General features: G+C 42.1%; 1 protein-coding gene across 1 annotated transcript; it reads right to left on the bottom strand.

Annotated features, from left to right (window-relative positions):
• Positions 1-13897: 13897 nt before the first annotated feature.
• Positions 13898-15961, bottom strand: ATP5IF1 (ATP synthase inhibitory factor subunit 1). The gene is made up of 3 exons (XM_063106707.1): positions 15827-15961; positions 15644-15735; positions 13898-14151 (listed from the first exon to the last, which is right to left on the bottom strand). The coding sequence occupies exons 1-3, from the start codon at positions 15911-15913 to the stop codon at positions 14010-14012; spliced, it is 321 nt and encodes a 106-aa protein (XP_062962777.1). The 5' UTR covers positions 15914-15961; the 3' UTR covers positions 13898-14009.
• Positions 15962-18475: the final 2514 nt, after the last annotated feature.

Genomic DNA, 18475 nt, shown 5'->3' with positions numbered 1-18475 from the left:
TTCATTTAGATGGCTGGCGAGTACGGGGAACCAAACCCTTGACCTTAGTGTTACAAGACCATTTTCTAACCAACTGAGCTAACTAGCCAGCCCCAAATCTGCATTTTATGAATTCTCTTAGAAAACAGGAAGATCTGGCACAAAGCCTACCATTCCAGGGACCATCAGCCAGACTTAATAGCTAGGCTTGTTTTCTCCAGTTTACAGTTCCCATAGTAGTAACACATGGACCACTTGACTCACTTACATTACCTGCCTGGCCTCCTAAGCACCTGCATTTGATTGAAACCTCTGGGCAGGGTCAAGATTCTTTTTTTTTTTAAAAAGATGACCGGTAAGGGGATCTTAACCCTTGACTTGGTGTTGTCAGCACCAGGCTCTCCCAAGTGAGCTAACCAGCTATCCCTATATAGGTATCTGAACCCATGGCCTTGGTGTTATCAGCACCACATTCTCCCAAGTGAGCCATGGGCTGGCCCTTAGGGTCAAGATTTTTTTTTTTTTTTTGTCTTTTTTGTGACCAGCACTCAGCCAGTGAGTGCACCGGCCAGTCCTATATAGGATCCGAACCCGCGGCGGGGAGCGTCGCCGAGCTCCCAGCGCCGCACTCTCCCGAGTGCGCCACGGGCTCGGCCCAGGGTCAAGATTTTTAACATGGCATTCAAAACCCCATGATGATCCTGTGCCTTCCCTTTCATCTTACTTCCTTCTACTCTTGCTCAGCCTTACTACCACATACTCTTGCTCAAGGTCAAAGTGTGAGGCAGTGGCAGAATGGGGATTAGAACCAGGGTTTCTCATCTCATCATCCAGGCTTTTTTACCTACCTCATGTAGTTCTTTACTCATTAACTTGAATTGTTTGTCTTTCTTAACGAGTGTAGAGAAAATGAAAAGTAAATGGTCAAGATTCCGGGGATTGGAGGGAGTTCGGAATCTTGCCCAGCATTTGATGTAAATAACTGCATGTGCACCCACGTGTTCCTTGAGTATTGTCTGTGGATGCGCGTATGCACCCAGGTGTTCCTGGTTTATTGGACTTAAGTATAAAGAATGAACGGCTCTGATGCACAGTGCCCTCAGGATGCCCTGGGAGGCTGCTAGGGTGGCAGCTGCTGCCAGCTACCTGAGCTTGCATTTGAATATAAGCCTATTAATTTTTACCCATGGCTACCCAGGATCTTTTTCCTACTACACAGCTCGTGGACCTGCTCGTGAGGGGTTTGTGACCCAGTCTGTACAATGGGTTTGAAGGGTCTATGGGCCCTAGCCCTAGCAATACAATGAGACCAGGCCAAAGTCAGCCAGTTTGCAGAAGACCATGTGGAATGGAATGTCCAAAAGTGGAAACTTGCTACCAGATGTGCAATATATATTGCCGACACATATTATTTTCTACTTTTCTTGGCCGACTTTTGGCTTTCTAATCAGACATGAGAGCATAGTGATTAGGGATAATAAGAAACATGATAGATTTCTTTAGGGCCTTTGAGTTAATGAGCACAATAGACAACTCTCGAGATGTCTGGCTGACAATCCTTCCTGTGGAAACTGTCCATGTATAGTGAGTGCCAGCAGCTGGTACTGAACTATAACCATACTCCCTTGGTCCTGCCTCTTTTCATTTCTTTTTTTAACTTTCTGGGTTTTTTTTTTCTTTTGGCCCTGGTTCTTTAGACTGATCTGACCCAATCTAGGCCTGAGTCTTTCCCAAGAATTGGAAATTTGCAAAGTAGACTCTTGTTAGCGCTGAATCACAAGATTCAGCTGTGCAGCCTTGTAACACCAAGGTCACAGGTTTGGATCCCCGTACTGGCCAGCACCCCTCCCCCATACAGTTAGGTGACTACCCCAATTGTCTGGCTGGGACTATTGTCAGACTCCTGCCATGGTAGCCAATTGTATTGTCAAAGCAATAGCTACGCTAATTGTATGGCTAGGCATTTCATAACTAAAGCCAAAACATTTCATTATTTTATCGTTTATCGTCATTATTTTAGTTATACTAAGTTTCCACTTGTATTGTCAGGGCTAGGGCTCAGACCCTTTGTAGGGAAAATATAGGAAAATGGTCAGAGCCCCTCATATATTCAGAATCTTGCCGAGCATTTGATGTAAATATGCACGTGTGCCCAGGTGTTCCTTGGCTATTGCCTGATGTAGATGTACGTGGGCACCCAGGTGTCCTGGGTTATGGACTTAAGTATAAAGGATGAGTGGCTCTGATCCATGGCGCCCCCCCACCCCTGGGGTGCCCGTGAGGTGGGGGAGGGGCACATAGGGAGACCACTACTGCTGGTGGAGGCTGTTGCTGTCAGTGCCCCCGGGATGACCTGAGTAGGCCACCACTGCTGCTGCTACTGCAAGCTGCTGCTACTGCTGAGGACTGAGCTCCTGTCATCTGCCAATGGCTCCTGGGATCTTTCCCAATTACTTAGCATGAACCTGCGTGTGAGGGATCTATGACCCTGCCTGGTGTGTGAGGGCTCTGGTGACCCAGTCTGTACAATGGGTTTGAAGGGTCTGAGCCCTAGCCCTGACAATACAAATGGAAACTTAGTATAACTAAAACAGTGAAACATTTTGGCTTTAGTTGTGAATAGCCCCAGCCAAACAATTGGCATTGTCCCATAGCAATACAATTAGCATAGCTATTTGCCTCAACCCAATAACTGGCATAGTCATGTAGATTTACACCCTTCAAACCCATTGCACAGACTGGGTCACAGACCCCTCACATGCCAGGCTGGGTCACCAGGCCCCTCACACGCAGGTCCACACTCTAGGTAATTGGGAAAGATCCCAGGAGCCATTGGTAGATGACATGAGCTCAACAGGAGCAGCAGCAGAAGCAGCAGTGGTAGTGGCCTCTCGGAGAATCCTGGGGGCACTGGCAGCAACAGCCTCCATCAGCAATAGCGGCCTCCCCATAGCCCCCCAGGGGCATCCCGGGGGTAGGGGGTACTGTGGTTTAGACCCACTCATCCTTTATACTTAAGTCCATAACCCAGGACACCTGGGCGCACATAAGCAATTACATTAGACAATAGCCAAGGAACACCTGGGCGCACATGCATATTTACATCAAATGCTCGGCAAGATTCTGAACATCTGAGGGGCCCTAATCATTTTCCTATATCTTCCCTTCCCCCCCCACCCCCACCCACCAAAAAGATAAGAGCTGTGTTAAAATGCAGATTTCTAGAGTTATCCCCAGTATGCTGATACATAAGGTCTGGAGTACAAGTAAAAAATGTGCATTTTAAATAATGGAGTGAGCCAAGGGCCTGCCCATGGCTCACTTGGGAGAGCCTGGTGCTGACAACACCAAGTCAAGGGTTAAGATCCCCTTACCAGTCATCTTAAAAAAAAAATAACCCCAGGGCTGGCTGGTTAGCTCAGTTGGTTAGAGCGCAGCCTTATAACACCAAGGTCATGGGTTCGGATCCCTGTTCTGAAGTAAATGTAAATAAATAAATAAAAATCACCCCAGTGATGGAAAATGGTGTAGGGAGATATAGGAATTGGTCCCTATACGAACCACTAAACTGGCAAAAATAATTGTTTGAAAAAGTCATTTAATAAATGAACAACTACAGCCCACAACAGGCCATAACAACTTCAGAAAGGGGGAGAATTTGATTTCCAAAGTTACCACATTAAAATATTCAAAATTTCCAGTTTTCAACAACAAAAAAATTACAAGGCATACAAAAAAGTAGGAAAGTGATAAAAGAAAGAAAATCACAAGGAAAAAAGACACTGACAGAAACCATCCTTGACAAAGTCCAGCCGTTGGACATACTAGACAAAAACTTCAGGGCCGGCCCGTGGCTCACTCGGGAGAGTGTGGTGCTGATAACACCAAGGCCACGGGTTCGGATCCCATATACGGATGGCCGGTTCGCTCACTGGCTGAGCGTGGTGCTGACAACACCAAGTCAAGGGTTAAGATCCCCTTACCGGTCATCTTTTAAAAAAAAAAAAAAAAAAAAAACTTCAGATATCTGTCTTAAGTATGCTTACAGAGCTAGAGTAAACTATGGACAAAGAACTACAGGAAACCAGGAAAACGGTCTATACAAACAGAAAATATTAATAAAGAGATAGAAATTATATGAAGGAATTAAATAGGAATTCTGGAGCTGAAATGTAAAATAGCTGAAATGAAAATTTCATTAGAGAGGTTCAAGAGCAGATTTGAGCAAGCAGAAGAATCAGTAGACATGAAGATAGGTCAGTTGAAATGATCTAGTCTGTAAAAGAAGAAAAAAAGAAAAAAAAACCCAATTAAAAATGAAAGAAATTATCTAGTCTGAGGAACAGAAAGTAAAAGAATGAAGAAATATAAACAGAGCCTAAAGGACTTATGGGACACCAATAAATATACCCACTTGGGCATGGTGTGCAATTTTTTTATACATTGTTAGATTTGATTTGTTAATATTTTGTTGAGAATTTTTGCATCTATGTTCCTGAGAGACATGGGCCTGTAGTTTTCTCTTCTTGTAATGTCTTTGTCTGGTTTTGGTATGAGGGTATTGCTGGACTCATGAAATGAATTAGGAAATGTTTCCTCCGCTTCTGTCTTCTGGAAGAGATTGTAGAGAAATGGTATAATTTCTTCCTTAAATGTTTGGTAGAATTCATCAGTGATGAACCCATATGTGCCTGGTGCTTTCTGTTTTGGAAAGTTGTTAATTATTAAGTCAGTTTCTTTAATAGATATAGGCCTATTCAGATTTTCTATTTTTTCTTGCGTGAATTCTGGCAGATTATGTCTTTCAAGGTATTGGTCCATTTCATTTAGGTTACCAAATTCGTGGGAATAGAGTTGTTTGTAGTATTCCTTTATGATCTGTAGTGATGTCCTCTCTTTCATTTTTGATATTAGTAATTCGTCTTTCTTTTTTTTAGCCTGGCTAGAGGCCTATCAATTTTATTAATCTCTAAAAAACCAATTTTTGATTTTGTTGATTTTATGTATTGATTTTCTGTTGTCAGTTTCACTGATTTCTGCTCTAATTTTTGTTATTTCTTTTCTGCTTACTTTGGGTTTAATTTTCTCTTCTGATTTCCTAAGGTGGAAACTTAGATTATTATTATTATTACTTTTGGTGGCTGGTTGGTGTAGTGGACTGAATTATGTCCTTCCAAAACTCACTGAAGCTTGAATTGTGTCCCCAAAGTTTATGTATTAAAATCTTAGCCCCACTGTGACTGTTAAGAGGGTGGGAAATCTTATTATGTAATTGAAAGGTGGAGCCTTAAATAAGTGATTGGGTTGTAGGACCGTGCCATAGTGAATGGATTATAAATGGTAGTCAAGGGCATGGTTCTGAGGGCTTTAAAAGAAGAGGAGAGTCTGTCTTTTTCGCTCTCTCTGCTCTCTCTGCTTCCACCCTCTTGCAATGTGGGACCCCTGGGTCACTGTCGTCACCACCAGATGGATTTTGGACGTCCAAGCCTCAGAAACTGTAAGTGATAAATTTCATTTTCTTTATAAATCACCCAGTTTCAGGTATTTTGTTATAAGCAACATAAACGGACTAAAACAGCTGATAAGGGGCTCTGAACCCTTGACCTTGGTGTTATAACACCTCCACTCTAACCAACTGAGCTAATAGGCGAGCCCAGATTATTGATTTTAGATTTTTCTTTTTTTTCTAATACATATATGCATTCAATGCTATAAATTTCCCTCTAAGAATGGCTTTTGCTGCAACCCACAAATTTTGATAAATTGTATTTTTGTTTTCTTTTTTGGGGGCAGCTGGCCAGTGCAGGGATCTGAACCCTTGACCTTGGTGTTGTCAGCACCATGCTCAGCCAGTGAGCTATCCGGCCATCCCTATATGGTATCCGAACCTGTGTCCTTGGTGTTATTAGCATCGCACTCTCCCAAGTGAGCCACGGGCTGTCCCTAAAATATTTTTGAATTTCTCTTTGATTTCTTTTTTGACCCTTTTTTGATTTCTTTTTGTTATTTATTTATTTATTTATTTTTAAAAAGATGACTGGTAAGGGGATCTTAACCCTTGACTTGGTGTTGTCAGCACCACACTCTCCCAACTGAGCTAACTGGCCATCCCTATATAGGGATCTGAACCCGTGGCCTTTATCAGCACCACACTCTCCCAAGTGAGCCATGGGCCAGCCCTCTTTTTGTTATTTAGAAATGTGTTGTTTAATCCCCAAGTATTTTGGAATTTTCCAGCCACCTTTCAGTTACTGATTTTTACTTTAATTCCATTGTGATATGAGAGCATACATTGTATGATTTATATTATTTTAAATTTGTTAAAGTGTAGCTCCGTTGGTTAGAGTGTGGTGTTGTAACACCAAGGTCAAAGGTTTGGATCCCCCTACAGACCAGTCACCAAAAAACAAACAAACAAACAAACAAAAAAACCCAGATAAATTTGTTAAAGTGTTTTTTATGACCTAGAATATGATCTATCTTGATGATCGATTCATTTTGAGAAGGGTACCAAGACCATTCAATGGAGAAAGGATAGTCTTTATAAAAAATGTTGCTCGGACAACTGGATAGCCACATGTGAAAGGATGAAGTTGGACTCTTGCCTCACACCATATACAAAAATTAATTCAGAATGGTTCGAAGACCTGCATGTAAGAGCTAAAACCATTAAGTAGTTAGAAAAATACATAGAGGTAAACCTGCATGATCTTGGCTTTGGCAAAAAAGAAAAATGACATAAATTGGACCTGATCAAAATTTAAAACTTGTGCATCAAAGGATGTATATATATATTTTTTGGTGGCTGGCCAGTAAGGACATCTGAACCCTTGACCTTGGTGTTATCAACATCATGCTCTAAACAACTGAACCAACCGACCAGCCCCCAAAGGATATTATTAAGAAAGTGAAAAGGCAACCCACAGAATGGGAAAAATTTTTCATAAATTATATGTCTGATAAGGATCTTGTATCCAGAACATATAATTATTATAACTCAACAAAAACAACACAAATAACCCAATTAAAAATAGGCAAAGGACTCAAATGGCTATTTCTCCAAAGAAGGTAAACAAATATCTAATAAACACATGAAAAGATGCTCAACATTATTAGATATCAGGGAAATACAAATCATACCCACTTGGATAGCTAGAATCAAAAAGTCAGATATGATAAGTGTGGTCAAGAATGTGGCAAAACCAGGATGCTGTACATTTCTGGTGGGAATTTAAAATGCTGCAACTGCTGTGGAAAACAGTTTGGTGGCTCATCCATTTGTTAAAGATAGTGTTACCACATGACCCAGCAATTTCATTCTTTGGTATGTACCCCCCAAAATTGAAACAGGTGTTCACTCAGTTAGTTAGAGCAATGCCTTGTCACACTAGGGTCAAAGTTTCAGATCCCCCTACTGCTAGCCACAGGGAAAAAAAAAAGGAAAAGAAAAAGAAACAGGTGTTCAAACAAACACTTGTACATGAATGTTAATAGCAGCACTATTTACAATAGCTAAAAAGTGGAAACAACTGAAATGTTTATCAACTGATGAATGGATGAGTGAAACTGGGATATCCATACAACTGAATATTATTTAGCCATAAAAAAGGAATGAAGTACTGATATATTCTACAACATGGATAAACCTTGAAAACATTATGCTAAGTAAAAGAAGCCAGACACAAAAGGTCATATATTGGTAGGATGAATGGTTGTTGCTTTGCCTCCCACGGATTTGTCACCCCTTTTCCTCTGGGTGATGGAGCTGCCAAAGATTACTCAAAGCCCATCTCTTCTGAGCAGTGAGAAGCCCCGAAAAGGGGTTAATCTCTCAGAACCTTCAGGAGCGAGGCATTCCTTCCATTTGAGAAATTAACCACGAATTGGGGTTCTCTTCCCCTATTTATTCTCCAGACCAGGAAGTTATAGGAAGAGAACATAGGTGGGGTTTTTGCTAAGTATAGTTTAACAAGTTTAACAATAGAAGCTGGTAACATTCAGTAAGACAGGCAAGGTGACATTCTATAATGCAGTTTTCAAGAAGTTAAGTTGATCCACCAACAAAAAAGCTTGATTTTAGCAAACATTCTCTTCTTACAGCAATTTCCCAGTATCTTTACATATCAATCAGTAACCTGTCTGTCTTTGAGCCAGCAACCTTGCTGTGTTACAATTCTTTATCTTACAACAGAGACTATAGCCTGGGGAAAATTTCCTGTCCTTTGCAAGGTCAATATTTGAAACTGCAAGACTTTGGAAAACCAGGCCCTGTGAAGTACATTTGCTTTATGCATACTCCACAAATGGTGGGATTCCATTCATAAGAAACATTCAGAATAGGCAAGTCCGTAGAGACAGAAAGCTGACTAGTGGTTGCCAGGGACTGGGTAGAGGGGTGGAATGGAGAGTGACTGTTAATGGATATGGAGTTTCCTTTTGGGGTGATGAAAATGTCTTCAAAATACATAGAGATGATGTTTGCACAAAACTGTTGAGTATACTAAATGCCGCTTAATTTTACATTTTAAATGGTTAATGATTCATTTTATGTTATGTGAATTTTATCTCAATTAGAAAAAGAGAGTCGTGAGCAAAGAGGAATCTGTGGAATCGGTGCCAGTTGTGAGGACGTGCCAGGTGGCACCAAGTGAAGTGGTAGCATGTGTGTCCCCATGCTTCTTTGTTCCTTTGCCTGTTCCCAAGCTTTTGGTCCCTTTCCAGTGCTTGAAGTTATAGATTCCTGGAAGTAGAGTGCAAGTGGTTTAGGTATTTTATGCTCCAATTAAGGACTGTACCTGGAAAGAAGAAGGAAGGGAGGTGGGAAGGAAGGATGGAAAGAAGAAGGAAGGAAGGAAGGAAGGAAGGAAGGGCTGAGGAGTGGGACACAGTGATTTAGCTTGCACATGGCCACCCCAACCCTTGGAAGATTGGTAGAACCTACCACTCTACCTCCACCTCCCCCACCATTCCCTCCACGCTCCATATGGACGGACTGATCTATTGTCAATTCCTGCAATAACTCATTGTGTCTTTTTCTTTTTTTTTTTTTTTTTCCGTGACCGGCACTCAGCCAGTGAGTGCACCGGTCATTCCTATATAGGATCCGAACCCGCGGCGGGAGCGTCGCCGCGCTCCCAGCGCAGCACGCTACCGAGTGCGCCACGGGATTGGCCCTCATTGTGTCTTTTTCTTTTCTTTTCTTTTCTTTTTTGGTGGCTGGCTGGTATGGGGATCCAAATCCTTGACCTTGATCTTATAACACCATGCTCTAACCACCTGAGGTGACCCGCTTGCCCTTGTGGTCTCTTTCAATGCCAGACTTCTTCAAATGCTGTCACTCAGCTTTGAATGCCACCCTCTCCTTTTTACCTGGCCACTGTTACATCTTTTCCCCCATGAGGTCTCTTTGAGCCCCAAGTTCGGTGTCCTCCATCAGCAATCTGTACTCACCCCCATTAGCGCACTTCCCACATTGCTGCTTAACTCCCTGTTTAATCACTTGTCTTTCCGACAAGGCTGTGGGTATCATAAGGACAGGAGCTATGATTATTTGTAGTTGTATATCAAATGCCCAACATTTGGTTGATGCTAAATATAATTTTACTGAATGCATTGAAAAAAGCTGAAAAAATGGGCTGGCCAATTAACTCACTTGGTAGAGCATGGTGCTGGTGAACACCACGGTCAAGGACTCAGATCCCTATACTGGCCACCTACCAACAAAAATAAAATAACCCCAGGGCTGGCCTGTGGCTCACTCAGGAGAGTGCGGTGCTGATAATACCAAGGCCATGGGTTCGGAACCCCTATAGGGATGGCCGGTTCGCTTACTGGCTGAGCATGGTGCTGACAACACCAAGCCAAGGGTTAAGATCCCCTTACCAGTCATCTTTTAAAAAAACAAACAAAAAACCTGAAAATGAAATATGAAGGATATGATACAATGCATATCCAAGAATAGGGGAATGACTCAGGGTCCTTTTTGTAGGAGGTAGGCAAAAGGTGATTCTCAGAACAGATGCCACCCCTATTAAATAGGGTGCACTGCTTGGTGAGCAGTGTGGACTAAATTTCAGTCCTCCCTGGCCCCTTCAGTCCTGTTGTGTCCTTGTGCAGTGAACAACCTGCCCAACCATAAGCAGCAGAGCAGTGGTTCTCAACTCTGGCCGGCCTCATTAGAAAAAACTGAGGAACTTTTTTTTTTTTTTTTTTTGGTGGCTGGCCGGTAGGGGGATCCAAACCCATGACCTTGGTGTTACCAGCACCATGCTGTCCCCAAGTGGGCTAACCAGCCAGCCCAAACTGGGGAGCTTTTGAAAATACCAATACCCAGACTCCAGTCTTGGAGATTTGGATTTAATTAGTCTTGAAGTTTTATTTTTAAGGCTCAACGGGTATTTCAATGTGCAGTCTGGGTTGAGAACTACAATGTTAGACTTACTGTTTTGAAATCTGAAACGAGGTTCTATTGCAAACATATGTTTACACTATATAGGCATGCTTAGAGACGCTGATGGGGTTCATGTCACAGCCAAGACCCCAACACCAATCACTGGCACTTCTACATTTACCACCAGGAGCCGTTGCCTTTACCACCCATACCCAGATGTCCATGTTTGCCCCCTACCCTGACCTGTACCACACTGAGGAGGGAGCTAATGGGCAGCTACTACACTGGAGCTGCAAATCAAGGTTGTGGGAGCAAGAGTCCTGAAGTAAAGACCTTGCTTAGCAGAAACCTGAAAGTATGACCTTGAGAAAGTTACTTCACAATTCCTTGCTTCAGTTAATTTTCCTATAAAATTTAACGAATGGAATGAACCTATTTGCCAAAAATATCATGAGATTTAATGAGCAAATAATTGTAAAGTGTTCCATAAATGTAAATTGTTGTGCAATTGTTAAATAACTTCATTGTGTAAAATTCTGTAGAACTCTAAAATGATTCTGACACAGGTGGTTCGGAAGCTCCTTACACAGATCTGCTCCTATAGTTCATGGAGCTACCATGCTTCCTTCCTTCCATGGGTCTTGTTTGTTCAAGTCTTCTTAAGATTCTGTGAGACAATAGCCCCTGTTCTTCCAATAAATACTATATTTACTCTTTTTCTCAATAAGAATTTTATTTTATTTTATTTTATTTTGGCAGCTGGTTGGTACAGAGAAAAAAGGATTTTAACTAACGAAATAAACCAGTGCAGCATTTCCCAATTTGCATTCTGTGAAAAAACAAACAAAAGTTACAAAAGCCAAATTACATTCTGTGCAATGCTATATTCTAAAATATTACGGTTTCATACAAGAACAATTCTTAACATATTATTTTTAAATCCTAAAGTAACATTCATATTAATTACTATACTAAACGTGTATAGTTTTTATTACACTTAATAATCCGCCTTTATAAAAGTGTTGTTTGCCCAAGAATGCCAGCAGATTCCATGATAAATTACTTGTATTACAATGTGCAAATCCTCAAATGTCAATGCATATCAGAATCAACTGGAAGACTTGTTAAGACAGATTTCTGGGTCCCACCCCCAGTTTCAGCAGGTTTGCAGTGGGCCTGAGAATTTGCATTTCTAACAAGTTCCTGGGTGATGCTGATGCTGCTGGCTTGCACAATCACTACTGTAGTATTTTCCAAATTTGCCTGATTCTTTTTTTATTTTATTTTAATTAATTTATTTATTTTATTATTTTTTTAATTGAATCGAAATTGATTATACATATTTTTGGGGTTCAACATTGAGATATGTTGATCAAATCAATATTACTGGCATATATATTGTTACAAATAGTAATTATTCTTTATGCCCCTTGTCCAATCTCTCCCTCTCCCCCTCCCTCCTCCCTCCTCTGATTACCCTAGACTTCTTCTCTCCTTCTGAAAGAATAATGGTTACTCTGTTGATTTGTTACCTAGATCATCTGTCCAATGCTGAGAGGTGTGATCAGGTCCCCCAGTATTATCATAGAGCAGATGCTTCTTCTGTCACTCTGAAATGGGCTTTGTGGAGAGAGACATCCTCTTCTTTTATCTCTGCTGGTGACTCTCCTTGTCAATGCACTCCAGTGGTTGGCAGACCATCTGTTTGGTGGTTGTGGTGTGTAGCTGTTCTCGCAGCAGCCATGGTTATTAACAACATGGAAGTGATGTTTTTGGCATGCTCCTTGGCACTGGTGGTGTGCCTGGTTGTGGGGTGCGTCTCGTCCTCAGCTCCATACCTCAGGTCCCCGAGTGGGCCCTGAGGCGCTGGTGTGCTGTGCCTTTTTATGGGAGGGGGGACAAATTTGACTGATTCTAAGAAACTCCTAGGGTGCTTCTGAGTCCCAGGAACTTATGGCCTGTACTATTTGTCTGTGGTTACTGGTTTATGTCACATAAATTATCTTAGGATTTTAACATATATTTGTGATATTACTCAATGTTTATATCTTGCTTTTATTGCAGCATGATAGAAAAATTTTCCACAGGTATGCCATAACAAAAATAATACCATGAGTTACCATTTTCACAAAGTTCAGAGTTTTTTTTTTTTTTTTGAAGCTGGCTGATGCAGGGATCAAACCCTGGACCTTGGTGTTAAGTTCAAGTATTTTTAAATTAGCCTGTTCCAAAAATTATTTCTTTAATCTTTTTAAGAATTCTAGCTGTGATTCTTCATCTTCACTTTAAAGTTCCAACTTTCTACTCGCTTTATTCAATCATCATTAGACTGATTTTTATTTAAATAAAATATGGCAAGAGTAGATGGTACATCCCTACTGAGGAATCAACTCAGGAACATCACTCCTAATAAGGCAATTGTTGATTAAAAGAAGTCAGAAAAACACTATCATCTACATACTTAGGGTATTTTGTATGCCTTGTTTTTTTGGTGTGGAGGATGTTTGTTACAAATTGTTCCTAAACTAATTTTTAAACTTTTTAAAAAAAGGCATATGACTTAGTATGATTTTTTCTTGCACTTCATCTTTGAGGTCATTTTGTTGCTGGTCATTTCAATCTTAGTACTCACACCTCAGAAGTGTCTGTAAACCTTTCATTATTAGCAGCACTATGATTCAAAGTGTTCAGTTTCATGGGCAAGTAAGTTTTGAAAGCAACCATCTGGTGTCTTGACTGCATGGTCAAGGTCAATGACTTCTCGAAGCTTTCATCACTCATAGCTCTGAGACCACCTTGGTGTATAAGTAATAGGGCCTTGGAACAAATGACATCACAATTCTGGGCAAATAATGTATTGAACTTGTAAGTTAAAAATCTTTTTGCTAATGGCCCAAAACAGCCTCAAGTTTGAGGCTAATGTTACCTCAGGTTTTTTTGCCTAGAAGAGTTACACAACTAGTTTGTATAATGATTTAGTTAAACTAGGCCTTAAAGTCTAATTTTAATCAAGAGCACACTTGGCAAAGCAAAATATAACCTAAGAAATAATTCTGATTTTCACTATTAACAGATTGCTATTAGTAGTCCAAAAAACCTGATGTCTTAACCCCAACATACTGAGTGACCATAGGTAATAAATGATTTCTAATTCTAGTTCTCTCAATCTACAAAATTATAACGATGATTAGTTCATATGAAGAGTCCTCTAAAACATTTTATAAATGCAAAATGGTGTTTTTACTGATGATGCCTTGAATTGTGTCTCTTCAAGCAATCCTTCCTCTCTGTTCTCCAGGCTGTTTTGGATTCTGGTTCATCCTTTAAGAAGCTTTCACTGAACACCTCTAACTAGACTAGTGAGGGGCCCTTTGTGTCACCTCCCTCACCTATGTGTTGTTTCATAGCACTTACTACACTATGCTTTAATTGTCTGTGAGCCCCCTATTGCAGGGACACATAAATTCATTTTAGTCCAGTAGTGTTTGTCCCTTTACCTCCTCCCAGAAAGAAGGCATCAGACACAGCTGACTGATGACAATTTATTATAATTTGTTGGGAGCACACAAGTATAAAGTAGAACTATGTCTACACAGAAGCGGGCAATAATATGTGCCATTCTATGGGGAACTGTGTGCACTTAATCATCATGTTTTAGTACTGTGATCTTCTGCTTATGTCGTTCAATTTCTTTTTGCAGACGCTCAATCTCCTTCTTATGATGACTGATCTCCTCTTCATGGTGTTTTTTCAAGGCTGCCAGTTGTTCTTTAGTCTTCTTTCTACAAGGACACAGTGGCTCAGGGTTTAATCCCAATCCTTCACCTCAAAAAGATCTCTAAGCATGACCTGCAATACCTAAGGCAAAGAACAGGAGTCCCTGTCCTATGGGACTCTGGCTGGTCATTCTCTTCTATCCCCCAACCAATACTAGTGAAAGAACACCCCATCTTAAATCAAAGTGTATCCATCTTAAGGAGATGACCAGAATGATTCCATTTTCCTGGTGTTAGTACCTGAAATTCCATCATTATTAATGAGCTATTCCTTTCAGATTCCTCTTTAAAGTAGAAAAGCCTCCTCCAGAGAGGTGTGAGGTAAGTCCCCAATACTCTATCAGAGGAACAACCCAGAGAACCAGAGTCCCTTTTGGGGGAAAAAGGGAGCAAAAGGAGGGAGACAAACAAAGGGGTGTGGTTAAAGGACACCTATCCATTACCTATCTCAATTTGACTTTCTGACTAGAGAAATTTTGGTTTTCTGACTAGAGAAATGCATGGCCCACTGTAAAGGCCAAAAAGGGGTCTCTTGCTTGAGCAGTACTAGGCAGTTCTAATTAGGTCTCAAGAAGGGAATGGATTAAAATGTTGGTTTGGCCACATTTAGGTCTCAGTTTTCCTTAACTGTAATTGTGGGGGCCCAATTAGACAGTCTCTAAGGTATGGCTCTGGTATGGCAGTTGCCACGGTGATAATTCTTAAGAAGGCAGAGTGAAAGGCCAAAGAAGAAGCAGAAGCAAGATTAGCTCCTAGCTGCTCCCCAGTGTGACTTTAACAGAAGTCAGTTAAAGATAACTAAGGGCTGGGAAAGGGAATAGATAGGCCCAGCCCACTCCGTATTCCTAAACAGGAGAGAGAAACCTACAGCCCAAAGACTGGGTGGGGCTGAGTTGGGCAAAAGTCTTCACAAGGGGGTGGAGTCCAACCATGAGCAGGTGCTAACAGCTCCTACAATCCAATCACTCTGGCGGAGTCGGAGATTCGTGGGGATCTAGAAACGACTGAGAGGATCTGAAGGGTCAAAGAACCCACGCGGTTTGCAAAGCTAAGGCGCGTGAGGGAGAAAAGAGAGGGTAGAGGGTGTGACAGGTGGGTGAGGGCCGAGGGAGTCAGGCTCAGAGGGTCTGCAGGTATTGGACGGTCAGATCTAGACACTGTGTGAAGAATCTGGGGAGGTTTCTCACGACTCAGGGAGAATTCCACGTGGAGAGGGGGAGGGGAAGGTGGTGAATGATGAAGGATTTGACCTCTGCGTTAAGTTCTGGAGACCCGCAAGTGGAAATGGTTTGGGGGCCCTGGGACTGTTGCGCAGGGGACTGGGTGGCAACGGTAAGAACTTCGAGTGTTGGGGTGTAATGGGTTCGGAGCCCGGGGTTCCGCTGGAGGATGGGACGCCCCCAGGCACCAGCTAGGGGTCGGTGGGGCGATTGGAATTTAAGGACTGTTAGGCCCTGGGAGATCTAGGGCTGGACTTGGGACCCAGTGAGAGCCTCACCGGAAGTATCGTTCCTCTTCAGCCTGCTCTCTCTTTCCGAAGGCTCCACCGGCTTCCCGAACCGCGCCCGCAGTCCCCTCGAGGTTCTCGGGCTGCGGAGAGAGACGGGGGACTCGGTAAAGGTGCGGAGGGAAGATGCGATCCACGCTCAGGGCTGGGGCAGAGGACACAGCCGCAGCGTACCTGGTCCGAGCCGAAGCCTCGGATTTGCATGGCCCTCACGCCGCACACGCCGAGCCGCGTCCGTGCAGCCAGGACTGTAACCGCCATCGTTGTTAGTGCTGCGCCTTTGGCGTCACTGGAGTGTCAGCCTCTCGGTACTTCATAATGGCGAGGATGGCCAACCAGCCAATCGGTTCGATGGAGGGGCGGGATGAACATAGGCTTAGCGAATCCTGAGCGAGAGGCGGGCCTATTCCTAGCCTATCGCTATCAAGGGCTCGGGGGCCAAAGGACTTTAGAATAATGGAGGCAGCTGGAGAGCAGGTTTGGGAGAGTGCAAGAAGACGGAATTTCGGCTCCTGGGTCCGTCAGAATGGGGCATGGTGTCCATCCCCACCCTATGATACCAATCTTGAAGTCGTTATTAATAAGAACCCAGGGCCGGCCTGTGGCTCACTTGGGAGAGCGTGGTGCTGACAACACCAAGTCAGGTGTTAAGATCCCCTTACCGGTCACCTTTAAAACAAGAAACCCAAAGGAAGCCTTCTCTTTCCTGGCCTAGTATCATCAATAAGATGTGGGAGCTATGTCTAATAGATGCTTAAGTCCGGGACACCGACGTCCAATATGCCCCGGCTTATATATATATATAAAATCATGTTTATTTCTTAGGAGATGTCAGCGTTTGTTTGTTTTGTACTGGCATTTCACTCAAGTTTTAGCTTAAGTTTCACTATCTCAGACAAACCTTCTCCAACCTCCTTAGTCACTCTGTCAGCAGTGATGCTATTACATCTTCCTGTTTTGTTCTCTCTCTCTCTTTGCTCTTTTCACCTTGTGAAGTTATCAGGGCCTTGATCAAGTAGGCACTGAATTAATACATGTGGACTGTATTAATATGTTGTTGAATGGACTTGATAACTGCACTTTCGGCAATATGGTACAATGGAGTTTAAAAGAGTATAAGTAGGAGTCTAGAGAAGGCTTTGCCTTGACCTCCCTTTATCCATCTAATAAATGTGAACAAGGCAATAGTAGTCTTTACCTTCATGAAGTTTATAGCCCTTGCCTAAATGATTTTCTCTCTCTGAGCCCAGTTTCTTCTCCTTTAGATGAGAGGGTTGGGCCAGATTATTTTATTTTTATTTTTATTTTTTTTAAAGATGACCGGTAAGGGGATCTTAACCCTTGACTTGGTGTTGTGAGCACCACGCTCAGCCAGTGAGTGAACCGGCCATCCGTATATGGGATCCGAACCCGGGGCCTTGGTGTTCTCAGCACCGCACTCTCCCGAGTGAGCCACGGGCCGGCCCGGGCCAGATTATTTTATCTTATACATGATTATAAAAAATCTTTTTTAGGGCTGGCTGGTTAGCTCAGTTGGTTAGAGCACAGCCTTATAACCCCGAGGTCATGGGTTTGGATCCCCATACTGACCAGCTGCCCCCCCCCTAAAAAAATTTTTTTAAAAAAAATATCTTTTTTGTTTTCTATGAAATAGTATAACTGGTTTTACTGATCATCTTTTGGTTGGGAAAAATACCAGCCCTAGTTTGTACAACTTAAATACAAGGAAATGTCCCCTGGGCACATTTTTCAAATGTTCATTGCAGAAAACTTTGAAAAACACAAAAGCAGAAGGATGAAAGTAATAATCACTTATAAGTCTACTACTTAGTGATAATAGTTTGCAGTGTTTCTAGGTAATCTTTAAGTGCCATGCAGAAACTTTTTCTAGTTCTCTGCTGTTTCTTGATCATCTCCTAGGCTGAGCATCCAGCAGAAGATCTTGCTGAGATTGTGCAAAAGATACATCTAAGCACTAGGATGCTATAATTAAAAAAAAAAAAAGAAAAAAGGAAAATAACAATTGTTGGTGAGTATGTGGAGAAATTGGAACCCTTGTTCATTGCTTGTGGGAATGTAATATGGATCAACTGCTGTGGAAAACGGCTTGACAGTTGTTCAGAAAATTAAACATAGAATTACCATATGACTCAGCAATTCCATTTCTAGTACACAAGCAGTCCCATTTCTAGGTGTTCTCATATATCCCCCCAAACTGAAAACAGGTACTCAAATTCATGTACATGCATGTTCATAGCAGCAGTATTACTTGGTAGCCAAAAGGTGGAGACAACCCAAATGTCCATCAACTGATGAATGGTAAACAAATTGTGGTATAAACATACAGTGGAATATTATTCAGCCATAAAAAGGAATGAAGTACTGATATAGGCTATATTTTGGATAAACCTTGAAAACATGCTAAGTGAAAGGAGCCAGACAACAAAAAGTCAAATATTGTATGACTCCATTTACGTGAAATATCCAGAAAAGGTAAGTCCATAGAAACAGAACACAGATTAGTTGTTGTAAAGGTCTGGGGAGGACGGAGAATGGAGAGTAACTGCTTAATGGGTACCAGGTCTTCCTTTGAGGTAACCAAACCGTTTTCGAACTAGATCGTGGTGGTGGTTGCACAACACTGTGGATGTACGAAAGGCCACTGAATGGTTCATTTTAAAGTGGTTAATTATATGTTATGTGTATTTCACCTCAAGTTCTAAAAAACTCCACCCAGTTTAGAACTGCCAGGCCGGCCGGGAGCCCTTTAAGGGTCGCTCAGAGTGGGGCGGGGCTGGAGAGGCGGACTTGCAAGAATCACGT

The sequence above is a fragment of the Cynocephalus volans genome, chromosome 8, assembly GCF_027409185.1.
Source record: "Cynocephalus volans isolate mCynVol1 chromosome 8, mCynVol1.pri, whole genome shotgun sequence".
Classification (NCBI taxonomy): Eukaryota; Metazoa; Chordata; class Mammalia; order Dermoptera; family Cynocephalidae; genus Cynocephalus; species Cynocephalus volans.
The sequence above is the reverse complement of the archived record's forward strand: the minus strand, read 5'-3'. Positions and strand labels throughout refer to the sequence as shown.